The 21,471-nt window shown below is 42.7% G+C and overlaps 1 protein-coding gene across 3 annotated transcripts in view; it reads right to left on the bottom strand.

Moving 5' to 3' along the window:
• ALCAM (activated leukocyte cell adhesion molecule) overlaps positions 1–21,132 on the bottom strand; it is a 113,051-nt gene extending 91,919 nt beyond the window's left edge. The window contains exon 1 of one of the 3 annotated variants that reach the window (XM_072935082.1): positions 20,711–21,132. In XM_072935082.1, the coding sequence (XP_072791183.1) occupies positions 20,711–20,810 (100 nt within the window). In that variant the 5' untranslated portion in view covers positions 20,811–21,132. Of the gene's footprint in view, positions 1–11,343; positions 11,561–20,710 lie in introns of those variants that run through there. The other 2 variants (XM_072935062.1, XM_072935019.1) reach the window with 2 other exon arrangements.
• Positions 21,133–21,471: the final 339 nt, after the last annotated feature.

Genomic DNA, 21,471 nt, shown 5'->3' with positions numbered 1-21,471 from the left:
ACCCTGACACCTTTTACTCAACTTAAAAGCACGTCACGCCTTTAGCGTCTATAAACCTTTCAAATCTCAACTAATTAAGGGTTGAGGCTCTTTGAATAATTACTCCTGCAAACAGCCAAGTCAAAAAAGACTTTGGGAGGCTTGTTCCATGCACAGGACTGAGCAGTTCCACAGACTGACCCACCCTGGAGGGTGAACACCAGGCTCAAGGGCTCCAACCACTCTGAAGTGCACCCCACATCTCCCAGTTCTTGTGGCAGACGCCCAAAGCTCAAGACCAGGCACTTCCTTCCCATAGCTCCATGATCTTTTGGCATTAAAAAGCAGCAGAAACAATTGCAGTGCTGTGACAGATGAGATTTGAAGAGGAGAGGAGAAGGAGATTTAGTTTGTTGCACTGTGTCTTTCGCTGGGGTGCTTTCTGGAGAATTAAAGTGTGCATTAAGCTAAGCATAACACTTCTGAAAGCATACAATGATTCATAAAGGTCTCTTGTGCTTAGTTTTATATTTTTTCCCCAGCAATATTTAGTGCAACTTGCAAACATCAATAAAGAACATGGCACCTGAGACTATCTAACACACCTACTTAAGGCACAATATTGGCACTTACAAACTATCCTAGTAAAACTTCTGAAGGGCAAAACTAAAACAGGAACTCAAGAGTGAAGTACAGCAATCAATCTTACACAAACACACCAAGCTTTCACAGCCACCAAGACATGCTCTTGCATGTGTTAGAGCAGGCAGGCTATTCTCCTTTCTGCTCTAAGCACTAAAAATCCTAGAGAGGAGATTACATGCCAGACTAGAAGAGAGTAAAAATGTACAGTTGAAGGTAATTTTGTGTTTAAAATATACCAGTACAGAATTTCACAAGTTTAATGTTTTAGTAAAGAAATAAAGATCTCAACAGCAGAGCTGCCACCTTGTTACAGCATGGAATTAGTTTGTCAGCATTAGGAATAATCACTGTCTTCCCTGTTTATTTAGCACATTTAATAATAGTAAAAACAAAGAAATCTGGCTATTCACAATGGAGAAACAACCAACCCCTATGTATGAGTTACTCCACCTTGAAAATTCACAGTGCTGAAAAAATTTAAATGCTTTCTAAGATGAGCAAAAGAAATTAAGACAAAGCAAACAAAACCTCAGCAGGATAGGTGATTTGATTTCAGTTGACAGAAGCTACACATCACCCAGCTTCCACTAAGGACACCACTGCTACACTAAACAAGCCCTGCAATTTAGCATCAAAGGAGTTTTGGAAGAATAGTACATTAGATGCTGAAATCACTGTTTTTCTTCACTTCCTGACATTTTACAGCAACTGCCCAAGGGACATGAGAGACTTCAGCATTAGTCAAATAAAAATCTGAGGAAAAAAAAATTCTGTTTTACTCATACAGACAACTTGATTGGAAGAGCTGCTGAAGTCACCTTCCAAGTGATGAGGTGTGAATCAGGATGAAGGCGATTCAGGATGCTCCACTTTCAAAGCATGTAAATGAATTAAAGCCAGAGAAGGTTCTGGACAGCTGCCTTAGTGCTCCAACACCCAAAGGTGTTTTTGAAACCAGCTACAAAGGGACATACAGTCCATCCTGGAAGTAATTCTCTGAAGAGGACAATTCAAGAGCACACAATTAGCTGGAAACTGCACCCTGAGAGTAGTCTGGTGTGCCTCTTCATTGCCTTGGCTGATGAGGCAGGGGAATAGGAGAGCTGGACTGAAGTGGGAATAAAACAGCCAAGACTGTCAGGGACTGGGAGAAAAGGAGGAAAGGAGAGGAAAATGAAAAAATCAGTCAGGCACCAGTTTCCTCAAACTGTGGAAAAAAGCAAAACGTCTGTAGTAGAGATCTGCTTTTAAAGACAAGAGTTTTCAAAGCAGCAGCTCCAGGTTCAGAAACAAGTCACTTGGCAGGAAGAAAAATGTTCAGGATGTTGAGAAACAGCCCATGCTGCTGCAAAAACCATTGCTGTACAGTATGCCCTCCAAGTTTCAATTCAAAACATTATCTAAGTTGCATTCCCAATACTAAAATGCAGGCTGTAACATCAAACAAGTAAGCAGGATCTTTATTTCCTTATTTTAAGGAAATCAGTCACATTATATGAAAATATAGTGATCCACTCACACCAGTAGCAATTCCTTCTGCAGGCTGTTTCTACAGTGCAGTAAATGGACACAAAGCACAAAGAAAAAAGGCATCTGCAGAAGTACATGTTAATCTGCAGGCACCAGTTTATGCAAACCTCTGCTACAGTTTATTTTCCTGGCATTTGAACTCACACAGCATTTGAGGAATAAAGCAAAACAAAGAACTGGAATGTAGCAATAGAGAATTTAAAACACATTCGGTCAGCCCTGCCCAGGGCCCATATTAAAGGTGGAAAAATAAAATAATTCTATGCTTTCTTATTGAGACAAAAAAAATTGAGATGGCAGTGTTTGGATCATCATCTCTGTTGTACTTCTCTCTTCTACTCTGTGTTCTCAAGGAAAAAAAAAAAGAAAATTGCCAACTAAATGCTTTGTTCTTATTTTAAAATTAAAAATACCAATTTAATAAATGATCAACAGGAGTAATTTATAATGGAAAATGGGCTTTAATAATATTCACTACACACAGAATCACAAGGGTTTATTGGTAATAAAAGCCTTAATTACAGACTCAATTATTGATAGACATAAATGAAGTACAGTTATATCATTTTTATAAGCTCTGCAAAATATAAAATAAAAAGCAAAGAAATGATGCCTGGGCTTTATTATTTCATGTCAGTAAAAGGGTTGGGTTTTTTCCTTTTGTTTTTGTGGTTGATGGGGCTTTTTAATTTACAAAAATGATTCTGCACCAGCCCTCATTCCTTCTGCTTGTCTTTTCCTTTACCTTTCACTTGGCTTTTCCATATCCATCCGATTTCTCCTTTCATGCAGAGTAACAGAGTCCTTCCCAGGCTCTTCAATTCTTTCATTCTGCCATTTTAGATGATGGCAGGAATGAGTCCCACTGCCATTCCTGCCAGAAGGAAGGCAGGCAGGCCCTGCTCCCCCAGGCACCCTGCAGCAGCTTTTGGGACAACCCCACCTGGCCAGGACGAGCTGGTGATGGCAGCAAACCACAGCTTCACTCACCTCTCATCTCTGCAAAGGGCAGAGCTCACTCTGAAATCCCTCTCCTGTCCACACAGGACATTGTGAGAGTCTTGCATTTCTCCAACCCCTTTTGAACAGCTCAGCTCTGGGCTGATTTCCACAAAGCAGCAACAAAACCAGAAGGAAAATTGCCTTGTTGACAATGCAGCTGAGCAGCACCACCATAAATCAGCTCCCAGCACATCACCACAGCTCCATCCTTCCACACAAGGGCTCTGTGCTCATTCCAGCATCCTGGCACACCCCAGAAAATCACTGCCAGAAGACACCTGCCCTGCAATCAACCCCTCACTCATGGAAGAGTTGGTTAAACCATCTGTGTGATCTGGATTCCCTCATTTGTGCAGAATTTGGGGCAACTTGAGAAGATGCATGATATTGGAGAACAGAAAAATAGCCCCACTAAACACAGATATCAAGGCCTGAAGGAGAATCGTGCCAGTCAGGCTAGAGGAAGTTGCTATTCTTAGTATTGCTTCCAGTTAAATAAAGAATTCTGAGTTAAATAAAGATATCAAGTGTACCTAAGAAATGCTTTCATTTTCACTGCTGCTGCAACTTGCAGCTGGCAGTTGAGTTTCTCAGTGAGGTCCTGGGAAGAAGACAAGAAGAAAATTCTGCAAACTTAAAATGACTGCACATTGCCAGAGGTTCAAACATTCTCCACCACTTTTAAAAGCAGAGGGGCAGTCAGGAACCCAACTCAATTAACAAAAATGTAACACTGAAACAGAAAATGCAGTTAATGAGATCCTGACTAATGCCAATTAAATGCTCTTTGAAAAAAGAGGATGCCTGTGATACATTATTATTAAAAAATTAACTGGTCTACAAAAGCTAGCCTTGAACAAGAAATAACAAATGGTTGTGTTAAATAACTATAAAATTAACACAGACCAAGAATGTTTTTTTCTTAAATTAAAAATGAGCAAAAACTCAACTGGTAAAGCTTAGAAATTTCAGTAGATCTTACCATGCTCATGGAGAAATAAACAAAGAAAAGGTACAAGACACCCAGTTTCACCAAAATTCATTTTATCTTGCAAAATAACCAAGAAATACAAATAAATCAAATATCATACTGGGCATAATCTGGCTGGGAAAGCAACTTGATCCACCCATTTTTGATAGCTGCAGTTTCAGATACTATTAACTTTAGGCAAAAAGAAAAGAAACACCCAAGGATTATAATGGACAAAAGATTTTTTAAAAAATATTTCAGTAAAGCAAGCTATGCAGAGGTATGCAACTCTGGCAGGATATGATGCCATCCAGCAAGAAACCAGAATCGAAGCCAGCAAGAGCCTCCAGAAAAACCATCATAGACGAGTCAATAATCAAACACCAATTATAGAACATTTGAACAAAAATAAAGGAGGTACCTCAAAAATAAGAACATCAAAGGTTGCATATGAACAGCAAACACTGGGCTAGCAGGTCTGAAAGACTGACAATTTTATGGCATAATGCACTCACAGCCTGTCACCAGCACAAATAACTTCTGCACACAAAGAATTTCAGACACTTGTTGAGAACATTGGAGGAAAATAAAATCACAAAAAAAAAAAAAGTTATCCTTTGTTACTCCCCCATTTATTGGTAAATTCTGAACAATGATGTGGCTGAATTAACCACGCAGGGATGCAAGCATTCTTTTAAACTCATAGAGCTGAAAGTAAAGCAACCTATGCTTACAAGTGAAATAAAAGGTGTTTGACTAAGGAGAAAGTATACACCATCATCTTTGTTGTGGGATGAATGTAGATTGAGCTTAGAAATTAAAGGGCTTGACCCTCATCTATTAGAAGCCAGTTTAAAAGACTTCAGGAAAAAAATATTTCTCCCTCATCTCCCTAAAATGCAACATGTAGGAATACATTGAGATAATGTGTAGGAATTCAATGAAAATTATTACAGCTCCTATCCTTTGCTAACAAGTTTCAGGGCTAGGTAATTGATTATAAAAACAAAACTGCATTCACTATTTGCTAACTTCTGATAAGCAGCAGCTATGTAATTGATTCTCCCTTTCAGTATGCAACCAATTGCACTGGTACCAAAGCCTGTATGTGAAACACTGGTATTTTATTCAACAGTTTGTCTCACTGCCTACTTTCCCCTCTGTGAATAAAGACTGAACTCAAATTGCCATAAAAAAATGATGTGCACTACTTCAGTGTATTTAGTGTTATTACTGGGTAAATGGCCTGAGACAAAATGAGATGCAAGGTTATCTCAAGTTACTACTTTTCTGGGAGGAACTCTAGGAGTCAGAAGCAATCATTAATCATTGTTCCACAAGTCTCCCAAGAAGATCCATCACAGAAATCTGGCAAATCTCATAATCCTGTGTTTCTGTATCTCCAAGGCATAGTTTGGTAGACAAATTCTGATTAATTAGCTGTATCAGAATAGCTTGCTAATACAAACAGAGCTCTCATCAGCATGTGCAGTCCTGGCAGCATAACAATTCTCCCTCTGCTTTTGCCAGCGCAGTCTGCTCGTGTAAGCACATCTCTGCTCACTCCTGGGCTGCTGTAGAAGCCTTGGGGAAAAATGCATTATATTCTTTGAGCAAAGTCTGTTGAACAGTTAGCCCTGAGAATTCTACCTAATACTTACCTGATGTGTTTCCTCTCTAGATTGTTCCAAAACCTCATAAGATTGTGTTTAATGACCCAGAGGGAGAAAAGAGCAGCCTTCTTTACTCCTCTGCATCATCACCTACTCACACAAAGAGACCAAGGCAAAGGACTCGGAATCCTCATCACATTCACTGCTGCCTGAATTGGTCCTAGACTGAGAAATTCTGTGCAGAACTCCTAGATATGAGAGATGAGATGAGAGATGACAGATGAGCCTGTGATTAAGAGTCACAGTGTCATGCTATCGTAGGCATGGTTAAAGAAATACAAAAAAAAAATAAATTGTTTAAGTCCATTCTTTCTTTAGACAGCACAAGTTCAAGTAGAAAGCACCAGCCTGGAGATGCATCTTCCACTAATGTGCCTGTCCACTGCAAGGGGAACAGAGCACATGCTTGTCTTCAATAACTCCCACTTCATCTCAGTAAATTTTCTATAGGTCTTGCTTCCTATCACAGTGAGAGCCAAGATTTTACAGGATTTTATTTATATCTAGACAACTTTTTAAGTCACAGCGATCCTTCCTTCACCCACATTTTACAATCTTCCAGCATAATGAAAATGAATGTCCAGGAGCTGGAACAACCTAAATGATCATTATTCACAACAATCTAATAAAATATGCTTCACCGAAACTTAATATTTAAAAAAATACAAGCGGAAATTAAAACTACACTGGGAGTTTATTTTAAATAGCAATAACAATAAAGCACTACAGTATCTCATTGAAAAGTGGGACACAAACAACACATGAATGGGACCATAACTGAATTAGTCTACACTGCAAAATAAACAAGTAATCATCACAGGATTTGATAGCCATGCATTTAAACATATCCTAATCCCAAAACTAATAAGAAGGCATAACTATAAAAATAGATCTCTCATGTTAAGTCTCATAAAAGTCACAAAACTGCAAATCTGCTCTAAAGGATTTTCTCACATTTTAATTAACTATCATAAAAATATTGTGATGAGATAATCTCAGTTTATATAGCAGCATTTTCTCCATTTAAAATTACGCTCAAGAAAGCTTAGTAAGCTGCCTATTCCCTGCTGACAGGCACAAAAAAATTTATCCATTCTTATATATTCTATTTTATAGATGGGAAAATCATGTGTGTGCAATTTAAAAGCGGAGCCTTTAAAAAGTCAGTCAAAGAGGTGAACTTACTTCAGACTTGGGAAGACTGAACTAGATCAATCCCCTACCTGAACTATTTCTCTGCAAGTCATGATAGCTCAACATGCTCTGCAAGGAGCAGAAAGGTATTGTGACTCACAGATAGTATCCAGCATCTTAACAGCCTCTACACCATCACTTTTGGGGCACTGTATCCTCACATGCCCCCTCTTCATGGGCCCTGATATTTCTATTCAAAGAACGAGGTCCTTAAGAACCTAGTTAAATACTCAAATAATTTCAAAGCTGGGTGTTCAAACACATGCTGGAGGATGACCCAAAACTATTGTGTTAGCTTAATTTCTGTATTTGGTGGCCAAGCAAAGCTGCTGGTTTAGGTTTACAGCACCTGTCAACTACCACAGACTGCTTCTCCCCACCTGATTCCAGACACAGCATGAACAGGCTTAGACCAGAAAAATGTCTGGCTGTTGCAATTTCAGCAGCAGTGGGTCATGCACTGTATTTATTACAATATCCTTATTAAACAACTAATGTTACATTTCTTCAGAATTGGTAAAAATGCACTGTGAGAACACTCAGCTTTGAAACTATTTGAGTATTTAAACAGATTTAAGCAGCCACTCCACAGAACATCTGATGGCCCAACAGGACAGACACAGACATTTATGTCACCTAGTGATTATGCTCAGCACACGACACCCTTTCCCTGGCACATTACCTCATGCACCAAGTCTCTTACGATGCCTAGAAGAAAACATTCATGTTTTTTTCCTCCCCTCCAAAAGACTGAGCTTTTCAGTTGATCTGTTCTGACCCCTAGATGGAGAAGGGAGGCTGTTAGTCCAGGTGTTGCCCTAAGAGCACATGCCACGTATGCCCAGGGCAAGAATGCCTCAGCTTTGCCAAGTCCCTGTGGGAACAGAGAAGGAAATAACACTGAACTGTGTGGCTGCCAAAAGAGGAACAGGGTGACATGGCAGTAACAGCATCTTTACCAAGAGGGACATCTTGCTGAATGGAAGGTGAAAGGAAAGGGTGTGACTGTCAACCCCAGGGGAGCACCTGGAGATACAGACAGGTAGGGCAGGTGTCGCCCTGATTCTTAAGATTTTCTAAAGCCTTCTGAGTTTACATTCTGTTAGAAAACTTTCTCACACAGTTTTCTATAAACAACATATTGTTTTGCATTCCTTCATAAGGATGGAGAAACTTGATGTACTGGTAGTTTGTCCAGTGTCTTTGGAGAGGTGGCACATTCACTCTGCAATCCACTGTCACCTTTGGAAAAGTATAAAAGTTAGAGTCAGAAAATAAACTTCCTCTTTTACTTTGCAAAATAGCAGGTGGCTCGCGTTGTGCTTTCTCGTGTCCTATAGCGACAGTCATGATTTATATTTGGAATGAGGTTTGAGCTCCCCAGTCAGACCAGGCCCCTGATGAGTGGCCTTGGTGGGGCCTGGAAGCCTTTGACGCAGTGAGAATTCAGTTGTGGCACAGTCAGAAATTATGTTAAGGAATTAGAGCAGAGCTGCAGTGTGAAAAGTTTGACCACCTTAAGGAAAAGGTAAACAATGTTAGCTTGTCAATCAGAGTGCCTTTGTTTCTGTAAACTATGTAGAAGCTTATATAAACTACCATCTTATCTTGAATAGATGGAGAACATTTGATTAACCACATTGGTTCAGATCTGCTTTTGTCCTGTCCAGCTTACCGTTTTTCTGAGATTCCCTGGCTTTTCCTCTCCCTCAAAATACTCTGATGGGGGGCTCTGCTCAACCCCACCACTTTCCAGATGCTTTCTGCTTTCACAGGCTGTAGGGATATACCTGGTTGAACATGCTCGAAGTAAGTTCTTTGCCTTTCATTTGGGTCTGCCACTTTGCAGAGATGCTGATCTGTGTCCTTGTAATCACCACCACTGACAGCAAACATCTCTCTCCCTGTAAAGGCTCCAGTTATAAATATTTGCTTACAGAACAGTGGCAGAAAAGTGAACTTTTAAGTATGCACATTAATACACCCTGTCAAAGATCCAAAGTGCTGCTGTTGCAATCCTAGATACTCCAGCTTTAATTGTTTTCACCTCTAAAGCCTTCACTCTCCAAAGCCTACAAAACATAGTATGCCTCTATGTCAATGACACAGTGAAGTTAAGCAAACAATATGCTAGCAAAAAAAAAATATTTTCTATTTTTCAGCCTGAAATGTTATCAAATATCTTTTGATGTTCAAGTGGTATTTATAAATCAAAACCACCTCCATTATGCTATTTTGCTTTCTTTAAACCAGAAATGCAGACCTTTTTTTATCTTAAATTTCAGCTGCCAAAAGAATAAAAATTGGTGGGGAAGAATTTAAGGAATCTTTGCATTTTTTTCCCTTTCCTATGATTTTGAGAAGTCAGGTTCAGGCTCCCCTCCAAATAAAATGGCAGTAAAAAACAGCTTTATCTCCCAACTCACTATAGGAAATTTTAAACCTCCACTCCTGTGTCGTCAGTAGAAGAGATCACATGGATCAAAATACAAAATACAGCACCTAGAAGGCACAGTTAGAGCCACACAAGGTCCAACCCAAGGCTAAATCACAGACAGGATGCTGCTCAGCTGCAGCAGTAGCTGGTGGTACAGGCTGACACGCTCCAGCTGCCTCCAGAGTCACAAAACACTCAGCCCATCCCTTCTGCAGCAAAGGGAATAACAGTGGCTCACAGGAATTGCTACTCCTGATACAAATGGGACCTCCCTGAGCTGTCTGACCTGGACACGTGCTGTTCCAGATCTGATCTCGAGAATCTCCCTGTTTCAAGCCTTGTGTGGCAAAATTCGGCCGCCCTCACACTGGTAGAGCTCTTCAATTCACCTGGAATATCTGCAAATATAACCTGCACAAGATTCAGCATTCCAGACTCACCAACAGCTCGTGGGCAATAGAAATTACCAGTGATGTGCATCCATTGCAGAATTAGACCACACAAAACCATCCAGCCTTGCAGTTGCAACTAAAGCATCACCAAGCAGCCAAAGGCCGTGAAGCACCCATTATGTTTGAAATACAGCTCAAGCAAATGCCATAAGAATCATAAATAATTTTTTCACCACTAAAGCACCAGAGATCTTTCAAATCCTTTCAGATGAAATGCATGCTGTCGTACTTTCACCCTGACTTAACAATCCAAGAGTGCTGGATATGTCCAAGGGGAAAGTGGTTCTCCTAAGTCCCAGTTCACAACAGCTTCTACAACTACCATTGTTTGAAAAGCCTAGAAAATGGTGCCACTTTTTTCAGAGAAAACTCAGCAATTTCCTCTTCCATTAAATTATATTAAAAAAAACCAAACAAACAAAAAAAAACCAACACAACAAAACAATGAACCAAAAAATAATAATAAAAAAAAACATAAAAAAAAGAACCCATCCAACCCCAATTCCACATCCCAGTCATTCACTGTTCCCTGACCACAGGGAATTAAAGAAAGTCTGGACTTGGTTTTTTTTTTTTTTTTTTAGTTTTCAAGTTGCTGTTGAGGAAGATAATGGAAAACTGCAGAGCTTAGCATTTTATTAGCAGATGGAAGATTTAGATCATTACCCCACACTTGGAATTAAGCCCCAATAAAACTTTTGGTTTTGTAGTAGCTCTCCCTCCCTAAAGACAGAGTAACACAGTTCAGCTCTAAAGAAGGAAAAGAAAATGCAAAAACATAACTAGAAGTGACTTAAAAGCCAGCTAAAAAATCCTTTCAAACATTATGAAAAGTTTAGGCAAAAAAAGAAGGTTTTCATTGAAATAATCCCTTTTAAGTGTCTATTTTTAAATAACAAGGTCCCTCAAGTTTTATGTAGAGTTTATCACACTGTCACAGAACTTGCAGTCTGTGAGCCACCAACTTCCTTCTGTGGTTACGAAAAAAAAAATTTGTACTGTACAGTACATCCAAAAAAAGGAAAAGCATGAATTCTCTATTGCATGAAGAGAGTCTCCTCAAAATGAGTCAAGGTCCCCACATGCTCAGCACTCTGCTCTCTCAGACATGGATGAAAAGCCTTTCAGAACAATTGTTGCTGCTTAAAGATGATGACGGCTCACAGGAAGACTAGAAATCAGTTGAAACACAAGTAAAAGCAAGCTATGGATGTTACTTTTGTGAATTAGAATCCACACCTAAAAGAAGGCTGTTTTTATACATACTCACACAAAACTTCCATGTGAACCTTACATGTGGCCTTCAGGAGTATCCATAAGTAAAACTATTAAGAATAAATAATTTCAAAAAACAGTCTGAATTCATTACTTCTAACAACCTCTTGGACTGAGCCACCAGTCTTCAAAACTACTCCCACATTTAAAAATCTAGGCTGAGCATTCCAGCTAGAAACTACTCACCTGCCTCTCCTCCTCTGGATGCAAACATTGCTCCTCCCAACAGCCTCTTGTTGCTGGATAAAGCTGCTGGCAGCTCCCACTCAGCCATTCAGCATTCACCACAGAAACACACTGAGTTATTCATTCCTCTGTGCCACTGCTGCAATGGAAAGAGAGCCAAAGACTCTGAGCACACTGGGTGTGCTGAAACCCATCTTTCCTCATCACTGCTGTATTTGCAGATGGACACAATAATTAAACAGTGACCCACAGAGGGCTTCACATGCCATTCAGAGCAGAAGAAAAGTGTTTCTAAAGTAAGCAGACATCTCTGCAATAGGTCAGAGAGCAAGCACACCCCCAGCAAAAGGTGGGAATTTGTCATGCTTGGGAGGAATAGAGATCTTTCCCCTCTTAGATAGCAGAAATGAAACAGCCACATGGACTTACAGGTGACCACCACTGCAGGAGAGTTCCTGCCAGTGGCTCTTCACTGCATGCTGTCCAAAAGGAGCTGGGCTGCCCTGGTGGCTGCAGCAGCCCTCCAGGGCCCTCTTTGCAGGCTGGTGACAGCCAGCATGCCCCAATACCCAGCTACACTCCCAAAAAAACCCCCCAAAAACCCCACAATTCTCATTTCCCTGCTCCTGTCCCTCTGGCTCCCAAGCAGACACAAGGCATCCCTTTTGCCCCTGTGATACACCAACAGTTTTACACACAGGCCAGAAAGCTTGCCTTCCTTCTGGCTGCAGATACCAAGGGCTGAAACCTCTTTAGAGACAAGGAAAGAACTTTTTTAGAAAGCAGGCAATGCATTGTGTTAGGATGAATTGAAGATGCCAAAATATTCTGTGAATCTACATAAAAATGGTTAACCTGCCTCTATTGCAACATACAACTTATTTCCCACTATCTCAAAAGTTTTAGACTACTCCCCCTGCTGCCCCCAGAAGCTGTGCAGAAGTTTTGGATTTAACACTCCAGGGTACTTAAAGTGACAAGAAATGACCCAGAACCATAAGGGAGTCAGGATGAAATACCAGACATACAGAAATACAGAATCTGACCCTGACCAAGCCTGCAGGTGAACTTTCAGAAAGTGCATTCCAAGATTCATATAGGAACTTTGGAATTTCTGCTGTGGGGCACCTCACATTAACTGGGGTTAAATCTTGAAGATAAAGGACTTCAGCTTCAAAGCTGAAACAGATCATGTTGCATCATTCAACAGCAGCATGATGTGCCAGGTCAAACTCAACTACAGAGCAGTCATCACTCCAAAAATCCTGTTACAGAAACCATGTCAAGAGCTAAAATACTGGAGCAAACCATTTTATGAAAGTTTTAAGTATTTAACAAAACCAAAAATATCAGGGGAAAAAAAAGTGCAAAATATAAATGTATGCAATGCGAAGCAGCTGTCACTATTTACTCATACATTGGTGACTGTTTCAAACCACAGGGCTCCATTAGTAATCGTATTTACCAGAATTACTTGACTAACTGTAAGGCTCTGCTTTACTAAGTTCTTGCAGAAACATAACAGTAAGAAACATAATTCACTCAAACTGGAAGCTGCTGGGACACTCATAACACTGATTTTCTTTTTGCTTCTGTGTGTAGGCAAGGTTCAAGATCAGCAGCAAGTTGTGCAGCAGTTTGAAAACTGAAAAGTAATATTAAAAATACTTGACAAAAATCTCAGTCATTAATTATATTTGGAAAAATTATCCCCTCGCTAACCTTTAAAGTTGTCAAGTGTAAGATGCAAATGTTTTCTGGATTTGCATCACCAGTTGTCAGGGCACTACTTTGCTGTCAAGTGTCAGAAATTTCCACCTTCCTCAGTTTTAGAAAGCAAATCACATACTGGGGTGTCCCTTTGTGGATTTTAAAATAATGCATGCCCTATCATCCTCTCCATATGCAAGCATTTCATGTGCTGTATCAAGAAGGAAGAAATTGATTCAGATTTCTTCTCTCCTCTGAAGTTACCTGGCTACACTGCAGTTTCCCAAATCCTGCCTGAATATTCTATTTGTCCTTTCCCTGTTCCACATGTGGTTTTGTAGGTAAAGGCCACTGAGTTCATCTGTACTCTCCAGAACAACTAGAATAAATCAACAAACCATGATTTTATCTGGATGAGTCACAGAATCCACTTTGCTAAACACATGCTGCTTTGTACATTTCACAAAATAGAATTCCATGCCAAAAAGGGATAAATGCATCGATTAATGCTCTAGCTATCTCATCCACTGAAAAATAATTCAGAAGCTGCAATTAAAAGAAACAGCATATCACAAATAATTTTGAGATCTCATAGTTGCCTTCAATTGACTATTTTTAAGTATATTTCAACCCATGTAGTCTCTGTAAGGTATCCAGTTACAGACTCTTAAGGGAACACTTACCATTCCACCCCAGAGATAAACAGAGCTAACCCTCTAAAGCAGGAGCCTTAGGAATTCTTCTTGGTCACCATGAAAAATTCACTTGGCTCAACAGTGAGTTTTCAAAAAAAAAATTTTTTATATTTTCTAACAATAACAAGCAAACAAAAAAACCCCAAAACAAGAACAACAACAAAAAAAAAGAAAAACCCACAAAAAAAACCCAAACAAACCCAAAATCCAACCCACCAAAAATTTACATTAAAAAGCCAAACCAACAAAACAGTGAAATAAGTCAATTGCATATGAAACATCACACTTAAATCAAGCTGTACACAAGCTACATCTGTTTTGTTCTCCAATATCTATAGATATTTTCTTTAGTTAAATTGAGAAAATTGGTTTTAAAAATGCAATTTCTGCAACAAGGAAAATGATAAATGGCATTTGTCCAGGATTCATCCAATTGAAGAATAATGCTGAGTTCATTACAAGCTTACTTGAAGGTGACTCAAAGAATATTTTTTAGAAGTCCTCTTCTTTACTGGGACTTCATAATCAGTTTCAAAATCATCTGATCATAAATACTATTTAAAAAATGAAAATATTCTAGAAGAATATAAAGCCCTAAGTTTACAGCAGTTATCAGCTGGCTGCATGTATGCTTTTCTGTGTTAGAGACATGGAAGGGGTTAAAAGCATACACCTAAGCTGTCTTCTTTCAAAGTGACCACATTTACAGAATGGCATACATATTCCACTTTTCCTTTAATAAAAAATCCTGGAAGAACATACTGAAAACCCAGACTTTTTTAAACAAATGCCCTACCTAACTGGAAGCTTTACTGGAAGTTCTAACTTTCTCTCACCCCAGCAGTAAGTCTGGTACAATCATTTCCTTATCCTGTTTGTAGACTATTTCATGCCACACCACTCTTGGCCATTTGATCCCTGAAAATACCCTCTATTTATTCTAATTCTTTTTGGGCTTCTCCATGAATCTCACCAGCTGAAACTTAAGACAAAAAGTGTCACTTAAAAACCTGATTCTGTAGCGTATCCATCTGCAACACCCAAAGCCTTGCAGCAAAACAGAATTATCTCTGAGTGAGTCATCTTTTGGGGTTTGCCTGTTACGTGATTTGGATTTGTCCTTCCTTCCCCTTTGTGCAACAGGAAGCCTAGCATGAAAGTTAGATGCTTTCAGTAACGAAGCCTAGCACCACAAAGCACTGTGAAGAAACAAAGATTTTTAATATATAACTTTCTGGCTGAAGGCAGAGGTCTGGGAAAAGCTGAGACATGCTGCTTCTAACAGTAAGGTAGCGGAGCTCCCTCTATTGAATTAGCTGCCAATATCTCTTCAAAGCTTTAAAGATGCCAGTGTGGTCAGAATCAGTGTTCTAATAAAATCCTAAAAGCCTAAAACCTTCCAGCCTGGGCAGCTGGGACCTGTCACATACCCAGCTCAGGGAAGGGGACAGCCAGCACACAGAGGCTGTGACACACACCAGAATGTCACTGCCTGCCAGGGCTCCAGCCCTGGGGAATTCTGCTCTCCTTGGCTGCTGATTGAGAGTTTTCCATCAGGTCCCAAACTGCTGTGCCCAACGCCCATGGTTACCCATGCCAGGGCATGCTACAGGTGGTGCCAGCACAGCACAAACCACACACGAGTGCAATCGGAGCTTTTGAAGTTTTTCTTCACAACAGGGTACAACCTAAACAAAATATATGGATATACAGACTGCTGAAACATTTATTGAATCACCAACTGCACTTTTTACTTCTTACCAAGGGAACAGCTTAGTATTTCCATTGCTGTTGAAAGCACTTTGAATGCTTTCTACCCAAACGTTACAGAACTGTTCTAACCCGATAACCTCTAAAAATTGTACCCTGCAGGTGCTCTGTCTTGCTCTCTATCTCTTTTATCACTTTCTCACATTTTTTATCTCCCAGAAGAAGCACATTTATTATCAACAATAAAAATACTAGTTCAGAAGAAACAGCAGTGCTTTAATAAGCAAATATTTGCCTTTCTGGAGACCTATATTCATGATAAAAAAACCCCCAATTTGATCTTAAGCTAGGCAGAAATTCCTCAAAAGAGCCAACACTGTGTAGCAGAAGATTAACATCCACTGGTGTAGGAATGATTGTGATTCAAGCCATCCTCAATAAAACACACTGGGAAAGACAAAGGAAACAAAACCAGAGAAGATAGAAAAAAAAAGGAATAAACTTGATCTGATCACTGCCAGTAGAGGATTGTCAGAATACAAGGTGCATTGCAATCTCCTCTCTAAATGATGAGATTCATTTTCTAGTGTATTAAAGGCAGAAATGTACAGCCTCCTTTAATATTCATCCTGTTCCCATTAAAGAAAATATACCGAGATAAAGAACATGTAGGTCAAAACCTTGTCTTCTGGGAAGATAACACTCAACCATTTCATAGCAAGGGGAGTTGTTAATAGTCAGGTTTTCCTGGAAAAATCACGTTCTGCTTAAGTAATTTCTAATTATCACCCTACAGCATTTACAGTTCCTTAAGAGTCTCCCATCTGAGCATCTGTGGATGGAAACATAACTATTTTTCTCTAAGATAGAGGAACTTGAGAGAAACTTGAATATTGCAACAGGTCCTCAATTCTCTTACAAATGCAGCCTTGCAGTTTACACACGTTTTTTAATAAAAATGACTATTACCAGATGAAAAAGCTGCACACCAGCCAACCCAGAGGAACCTTGAGTAGCACTGAAGAGAAAGCCTGAAGATTATAGGGTTTTAGATATGGTAAAAATCAATATATGAAATCTAGCCTCCTATCAGAGCTGGCAGAACTAACCAAGACCATACTACGACACCATACTATTAGAGGTGTGGAAAAACAGTTTCAATAATCACCATGGTAGCATTAAAAAGCCACAAAACTCCCGAGTGTGAAACAGCAGTGGAATAACCACTGGAGATCAGATCTCAGGCCAGCTAGTCTCTGATCATCATGTTATGGTCACAGAGTACAGATCACAAGAAGGGAAGACTGAATATTGATCATCTAGTGTTAGGAGATCCAATTACAAATTACAGCACCTAGAAAATAAGCCCATTCAGTCTCCCCAGTGTTATCAGGCTCAAAGTGCATACAGAGAGGTGGGGGTCCTCTGTAATCAGTTTCCTTCTAGCAACCTGCTCTTTTTTCACACTTTGACCAAAAAATACTCTCCAGAAATCTAAAAATAATCTCCAGAAATCTAAAAAACGATGATGTGTTACACATGAGCAGCTATATTAAAGCTATTGCTGCTACAGAAACGCTTGCTTTCACATGGCTCAGAAGGATCTCATCTGGAATCAGGTATGATACCATGGAAATCTGCAGTGAGCACTCTTACATCTTAAGATGATAAACCCCACTGTAGAAGTAAGATATTTGCAAGAAAATAGTGAACACTGTTTTAGCCTGATCATACAGATTTAATTTGTATTATGTAAAACGCTTCTCCTATTTTATTTTCCCCTTTATGTATCATCTTGCATAAATATTTAAAGATTCCGTTCCCCAAAAATTTCTGCTGGAAGCAAGTCAACAAATGAATTCTACTACAAAGAAGATAATATATAAACCCAGGGAAAATAATTTGAACAACCCAGGTTACTTCTAGGAAGGAGAATGGATGGTACTGCAAGAAAGGGGATTACTCTTACACAGGTTAGAAAGTGAAAATAAAATCTCTTGAAATTAAATATGACTTGTGACAGGTATATTTATTCAATGAACATAACAACATATATTTTCTTCAATGAAAATCACCTGGCTGAAATTTCAAGGATTTACAGACCTGGTTGATTTCTGTTGTTGCCCTATACCTTCTCAGTGCTACAAACCCAACAGCAGAGGGGAGAGCACATGAAAAATAGTTTATGTTGGAAGATTTTCACATCAAAAAAGAAAAAAACCCCTAAATATATCAAATGCTTCCCAAAGCAATCAATCTAACAATTAAAACTCACTTAGGAATGAATCTGGTCCCCTGCATATTAGGCCACAAATAGATGGCACACTGAAGCATATACACGTGGTGCAGATGCCTCCTGACTTCAGTTTCAGAAAACCCATGTGAACTCCAGATCTGAATACAGAAATCCAGTTTCCCTAGCTCAAAGTCATACCAGGGAAAAAACACAGTCAGAAGTGAGAGCACAATGAGTGTCACCAATAAGATGACATGTTTCAGTCTCACTAGGCTTAGGCAATATTTGGCAATATGTAACAAGTCTTGTAAGAAAAGGAGAGACTAAGAGCTTCGTTGTTATAGCCCATCAGAAAGCAGGGGGAGGGGGAAAGGTGATAATTTCGTCCTGATTAAGAGTTGACTTTGTTTTCACACACAGCCATTCCTCTAGTGATGTATGAGATTACAGCCCATTTTCTCACTTAGTCTGACCTAGAGTCAGGCTCTGAGTGCCAAATGTGTACTCGGAACCCCTCTCTCTTTTTAAGATGGGTATCTTCCTAGGAAGTTTATTCTGTGAAGAAACAATACCAAGTTTTCTCATAAGGATCTCCAGTCCATCTTAAATATTGCCAAAGATATTTACAATTGAGGCACATAAACTTTTAATAGCTCATCTATTGCTTTCCATACCCAAAACTCAAATGGAACTCCCAAAAGCCAAGCACCATGATAGAGCAATACATCCATAATTTGTTTAGATGATAGCAAACTAGCTATCACCTAAAATAGCTGAGATAGCAAGGGGGAAGAACCAGTAAAACTACAGCAATATCAAGACCTTTTTATAGGTGTTTTTGCATGTAAGTATCTTTTATATTTCTCAGAATAAACAGAGAACTAGAGGCTTAAATCTACTACTGGGCTTTCCAGGCATTTTCAGTACTGCAGGGAAAGTTTCTAAGCTGAGGTAGAGCTGGTTTCTCCCCACACATATTTCTTTACAGTTAGCGTGAGCTTCTCCTTGACAGGGCAAGGAAGGAATGAAGAGCAGAAAGAACAAGTTAAATGGTTTTGCTGACAGCCTACTAAGATTGTAGGTAGTCAAGTGACATTTTTTTTTATAGAGCTCCATCAACACAACCTTTGAGATAAAATATTTTACGGTTTCACATTTTCTTCAAATGGAAAGTGCAACCAGTCACACAATGACCAAGATTTCTTTGTATTTGCTCAGCTAAATCTCTCCACAGGGGCCAAGCCTTGCTTCTTAGAAGCTGAGGTGCTTATCCCACTGATAATCCACATGCCTTTAAGATTTCCTAAAATGAACCATCTTTCCTGAAGACTTTTTCTGCATCACAGCAACCAGTATTCTTTGTAAGCTCTGCCACCAGGACTGGTATTTATTATGTCCAGCAGTGATTATAGCCTGTATTTGCCAAAGCCAAAGCCAAGCAGCACAGTCTGACACACAGCTTACGGTTCTAGTATTGCTGTTGATTCTGTCTGGAGCTTTTTACTAGTCTATTTGAAATTACAGATTCGGCAGGCTTCCTTTACTATTGTAGCTAGTTTTCAATCTTCTACTTGGAGCTTGTAAAACACAAGTATAAAAGCACCTAGTGAAAGAGGTCTGCTCTTCTCTTCCATTTCGCCAAGAGCACACTGGCTGTAAATGGTTAACTAGAGAGCACGTAGCAACCAGGCAGAGGCCAGGAATGAAAAACCACCACCACTTCCAACACTTCTGCAAACCCTCCGCTGTTGCAAAGGCACAGAGAGGCAAAGCCATTTCTTAAAGCAATACAAAATTTTACCACAGGCTGACGCTCTTTCTACAAGAATAATGAGACGGTCCCCGAGCTGAATGCAGAACTCCTCACTTCACAGCTTTTCCCTCAGACTTCACTTTCACGCTCAATATTTACAAAACAAAGCCTACAAACACCTCATAGCCAAAATATTCCCAGAACAATTAGGATATTTAGCACTCTCCGCGCTTTCCTAACTTCCCTAGCGCCTCACTCAGGAGCGCTTTCACGGGTGGGGAGGGGAAGCGAAGTTACGACCCCGATGTGCCGGAGCAGCCTCGGGCGCGACATCCGCGCTGCACCAGCGGGATGCCCGAGCAGGGGGGACCGGGATGCCCGGGCAGGGGGCACCGGGATGCCCGGGCACGGGGGACCGGCAGCGGGATGCCCGAGCACGGGGGGGACCGGGATGCCCGAGCACGGGGGGGACCGGGATGCCCGAGCACGGGGGGGACCGGGATGCCCGGGCACGGGGGGCACCGGGATGCCCGGGCACGGGGGGCACCGGGATGCCCGGGCACGGGGGGCACCGGGATGCCCGGGCAGGGGGGCAGCGGGATGCCCGAGCAGGGGGGCAGCGGCAGCAGGATACCCGAGCAGGGGGCACCGGCAGCAGGATACCCGAGCAGGGGGCACCGGGATGCCCGAACAGGGGGGAGCAGGATGCCCGAGCACGGGGGGCACCGGGATGCCCGAGCAGGGGGGCACCGGCAGTGGGATACCCGAGTAGGGGGGACCAGGATGCCCAGGCAGGGGGCACCGGGATGCCCGAGCAGGGGGGACCGGGATGCTCGAGCACGGGGGACCGGCAGCGGGGCAGCGGAAAGCGGCGCCGGTCCCGCGGGCTGCGGGCACGGCCACGGGCGGCACCGAAAGCGCGGCAGGAAGAAGCGGCTGAAGCGCCCGAGTTGGCGGCGGCTCGCTGGAAGTGAAAGCGGCACCGCGTCCGGCGGCCGCTGACAACGCCCCGGAGGGACCCCACGGCCGCTTCCAACGGGGAAAGATGAGAGCGGCGCCTCTCGATGCCCCTCACCGCCCGGGCAGCTCCTGCCTTTCCCACAGCGGAGACGGGAAAGCGGCGCACCCTCGGAGCGCAGGAGAGGAGCGCTGTCCGCCAGAAGCGCAGCGGGATGCGGCGCGCAGGGAGCCCGCGGGAGGTGCCGGGCGGGCACGGCCACCCGCTCCCCGGCCTCCCCTCCGCCAAGTTACGGCGGGACTCACCTGGGGGCAGGCAGAGAGCGGCGAGCAGCAGGCAGAGCAGGGGCGGCGGCGGGCGGCGGCGGCAGGAGGCGCAGGCGGCGGCGGCGGGGCGCTCCATCATCCCGCCTGCCCGCGGCGGGACCGGGAGGCGGCGGCGGAGCGGGGCGGCGCGCCCGCGGGGCTCTTCCCTCTCGCAGCGGAGCGCGGCGGCCACTTCTCCCTCGCCCAGGCCTGGAAGAAGCGGCGGCGGCTTTCCCCCCGAGCAGCGGTAACTTCCCGGGAGCGGGCGGCGGGGCGGCTGCTCTGATTCCCGGCTCCGCACCGGAGCAGGTGGCGGCTCCCTTCTGGCAGCCGAGCGGCGCTCCAGGACTGAGCGCTGCGGCGGCAGAGGCGGAGCCGGGCGGTGGCGGGGCTGGCCCGGCCCCCGAGCCCCCGCCCCTCCCGGAGCACCGAGCGCAAGCGGGCGGAGCCCCGCGGGCAGCCCCGCCGCCGCCGCCCCGCCCGGTGCAGTCTGTGTGCCGCCCGGGATGTGCCGGTCCCTGATCCGGGATGTGCCGCTGCCTCCCGGGATGTGCCGCTGCCTCTCGGGATGTACCGGCCCTGCCCCGGGATGTGCCGCTGCCGCCCGGGATGTGCCGGTCCTGCCCCCCGGGATGTGCCGCTGCCTCCCGGGATGTGCCGCCCTGCCCCGGGATGTGCCGCTGCCCCCCGGGATGTACCGGCCCTGCCCCCCGGGTTGTGCCGCTGCCTCCCGGGATGTACCGCTGCCCCCCGGGATGTGC

Source organism: Taeniopygia guttata, chromosome 1 (genome assembly GCF_048771995.1).
Source record: "Taeniopygia guttata chromosome 1, bTaeGut7.mat, whole genome shotgun sequence".
In the NCBI taxonomy this organism is placed as follows: domain Eukaryota; kingdom Metazoa; phylum Chordata; class Aves; order Passeriformes; family Estrildidae; genus Taeniopygia; species Taeniopygia guttata.
This window is presented reverse-complemented; position numbering and strand designations above follow the sequence as displayed.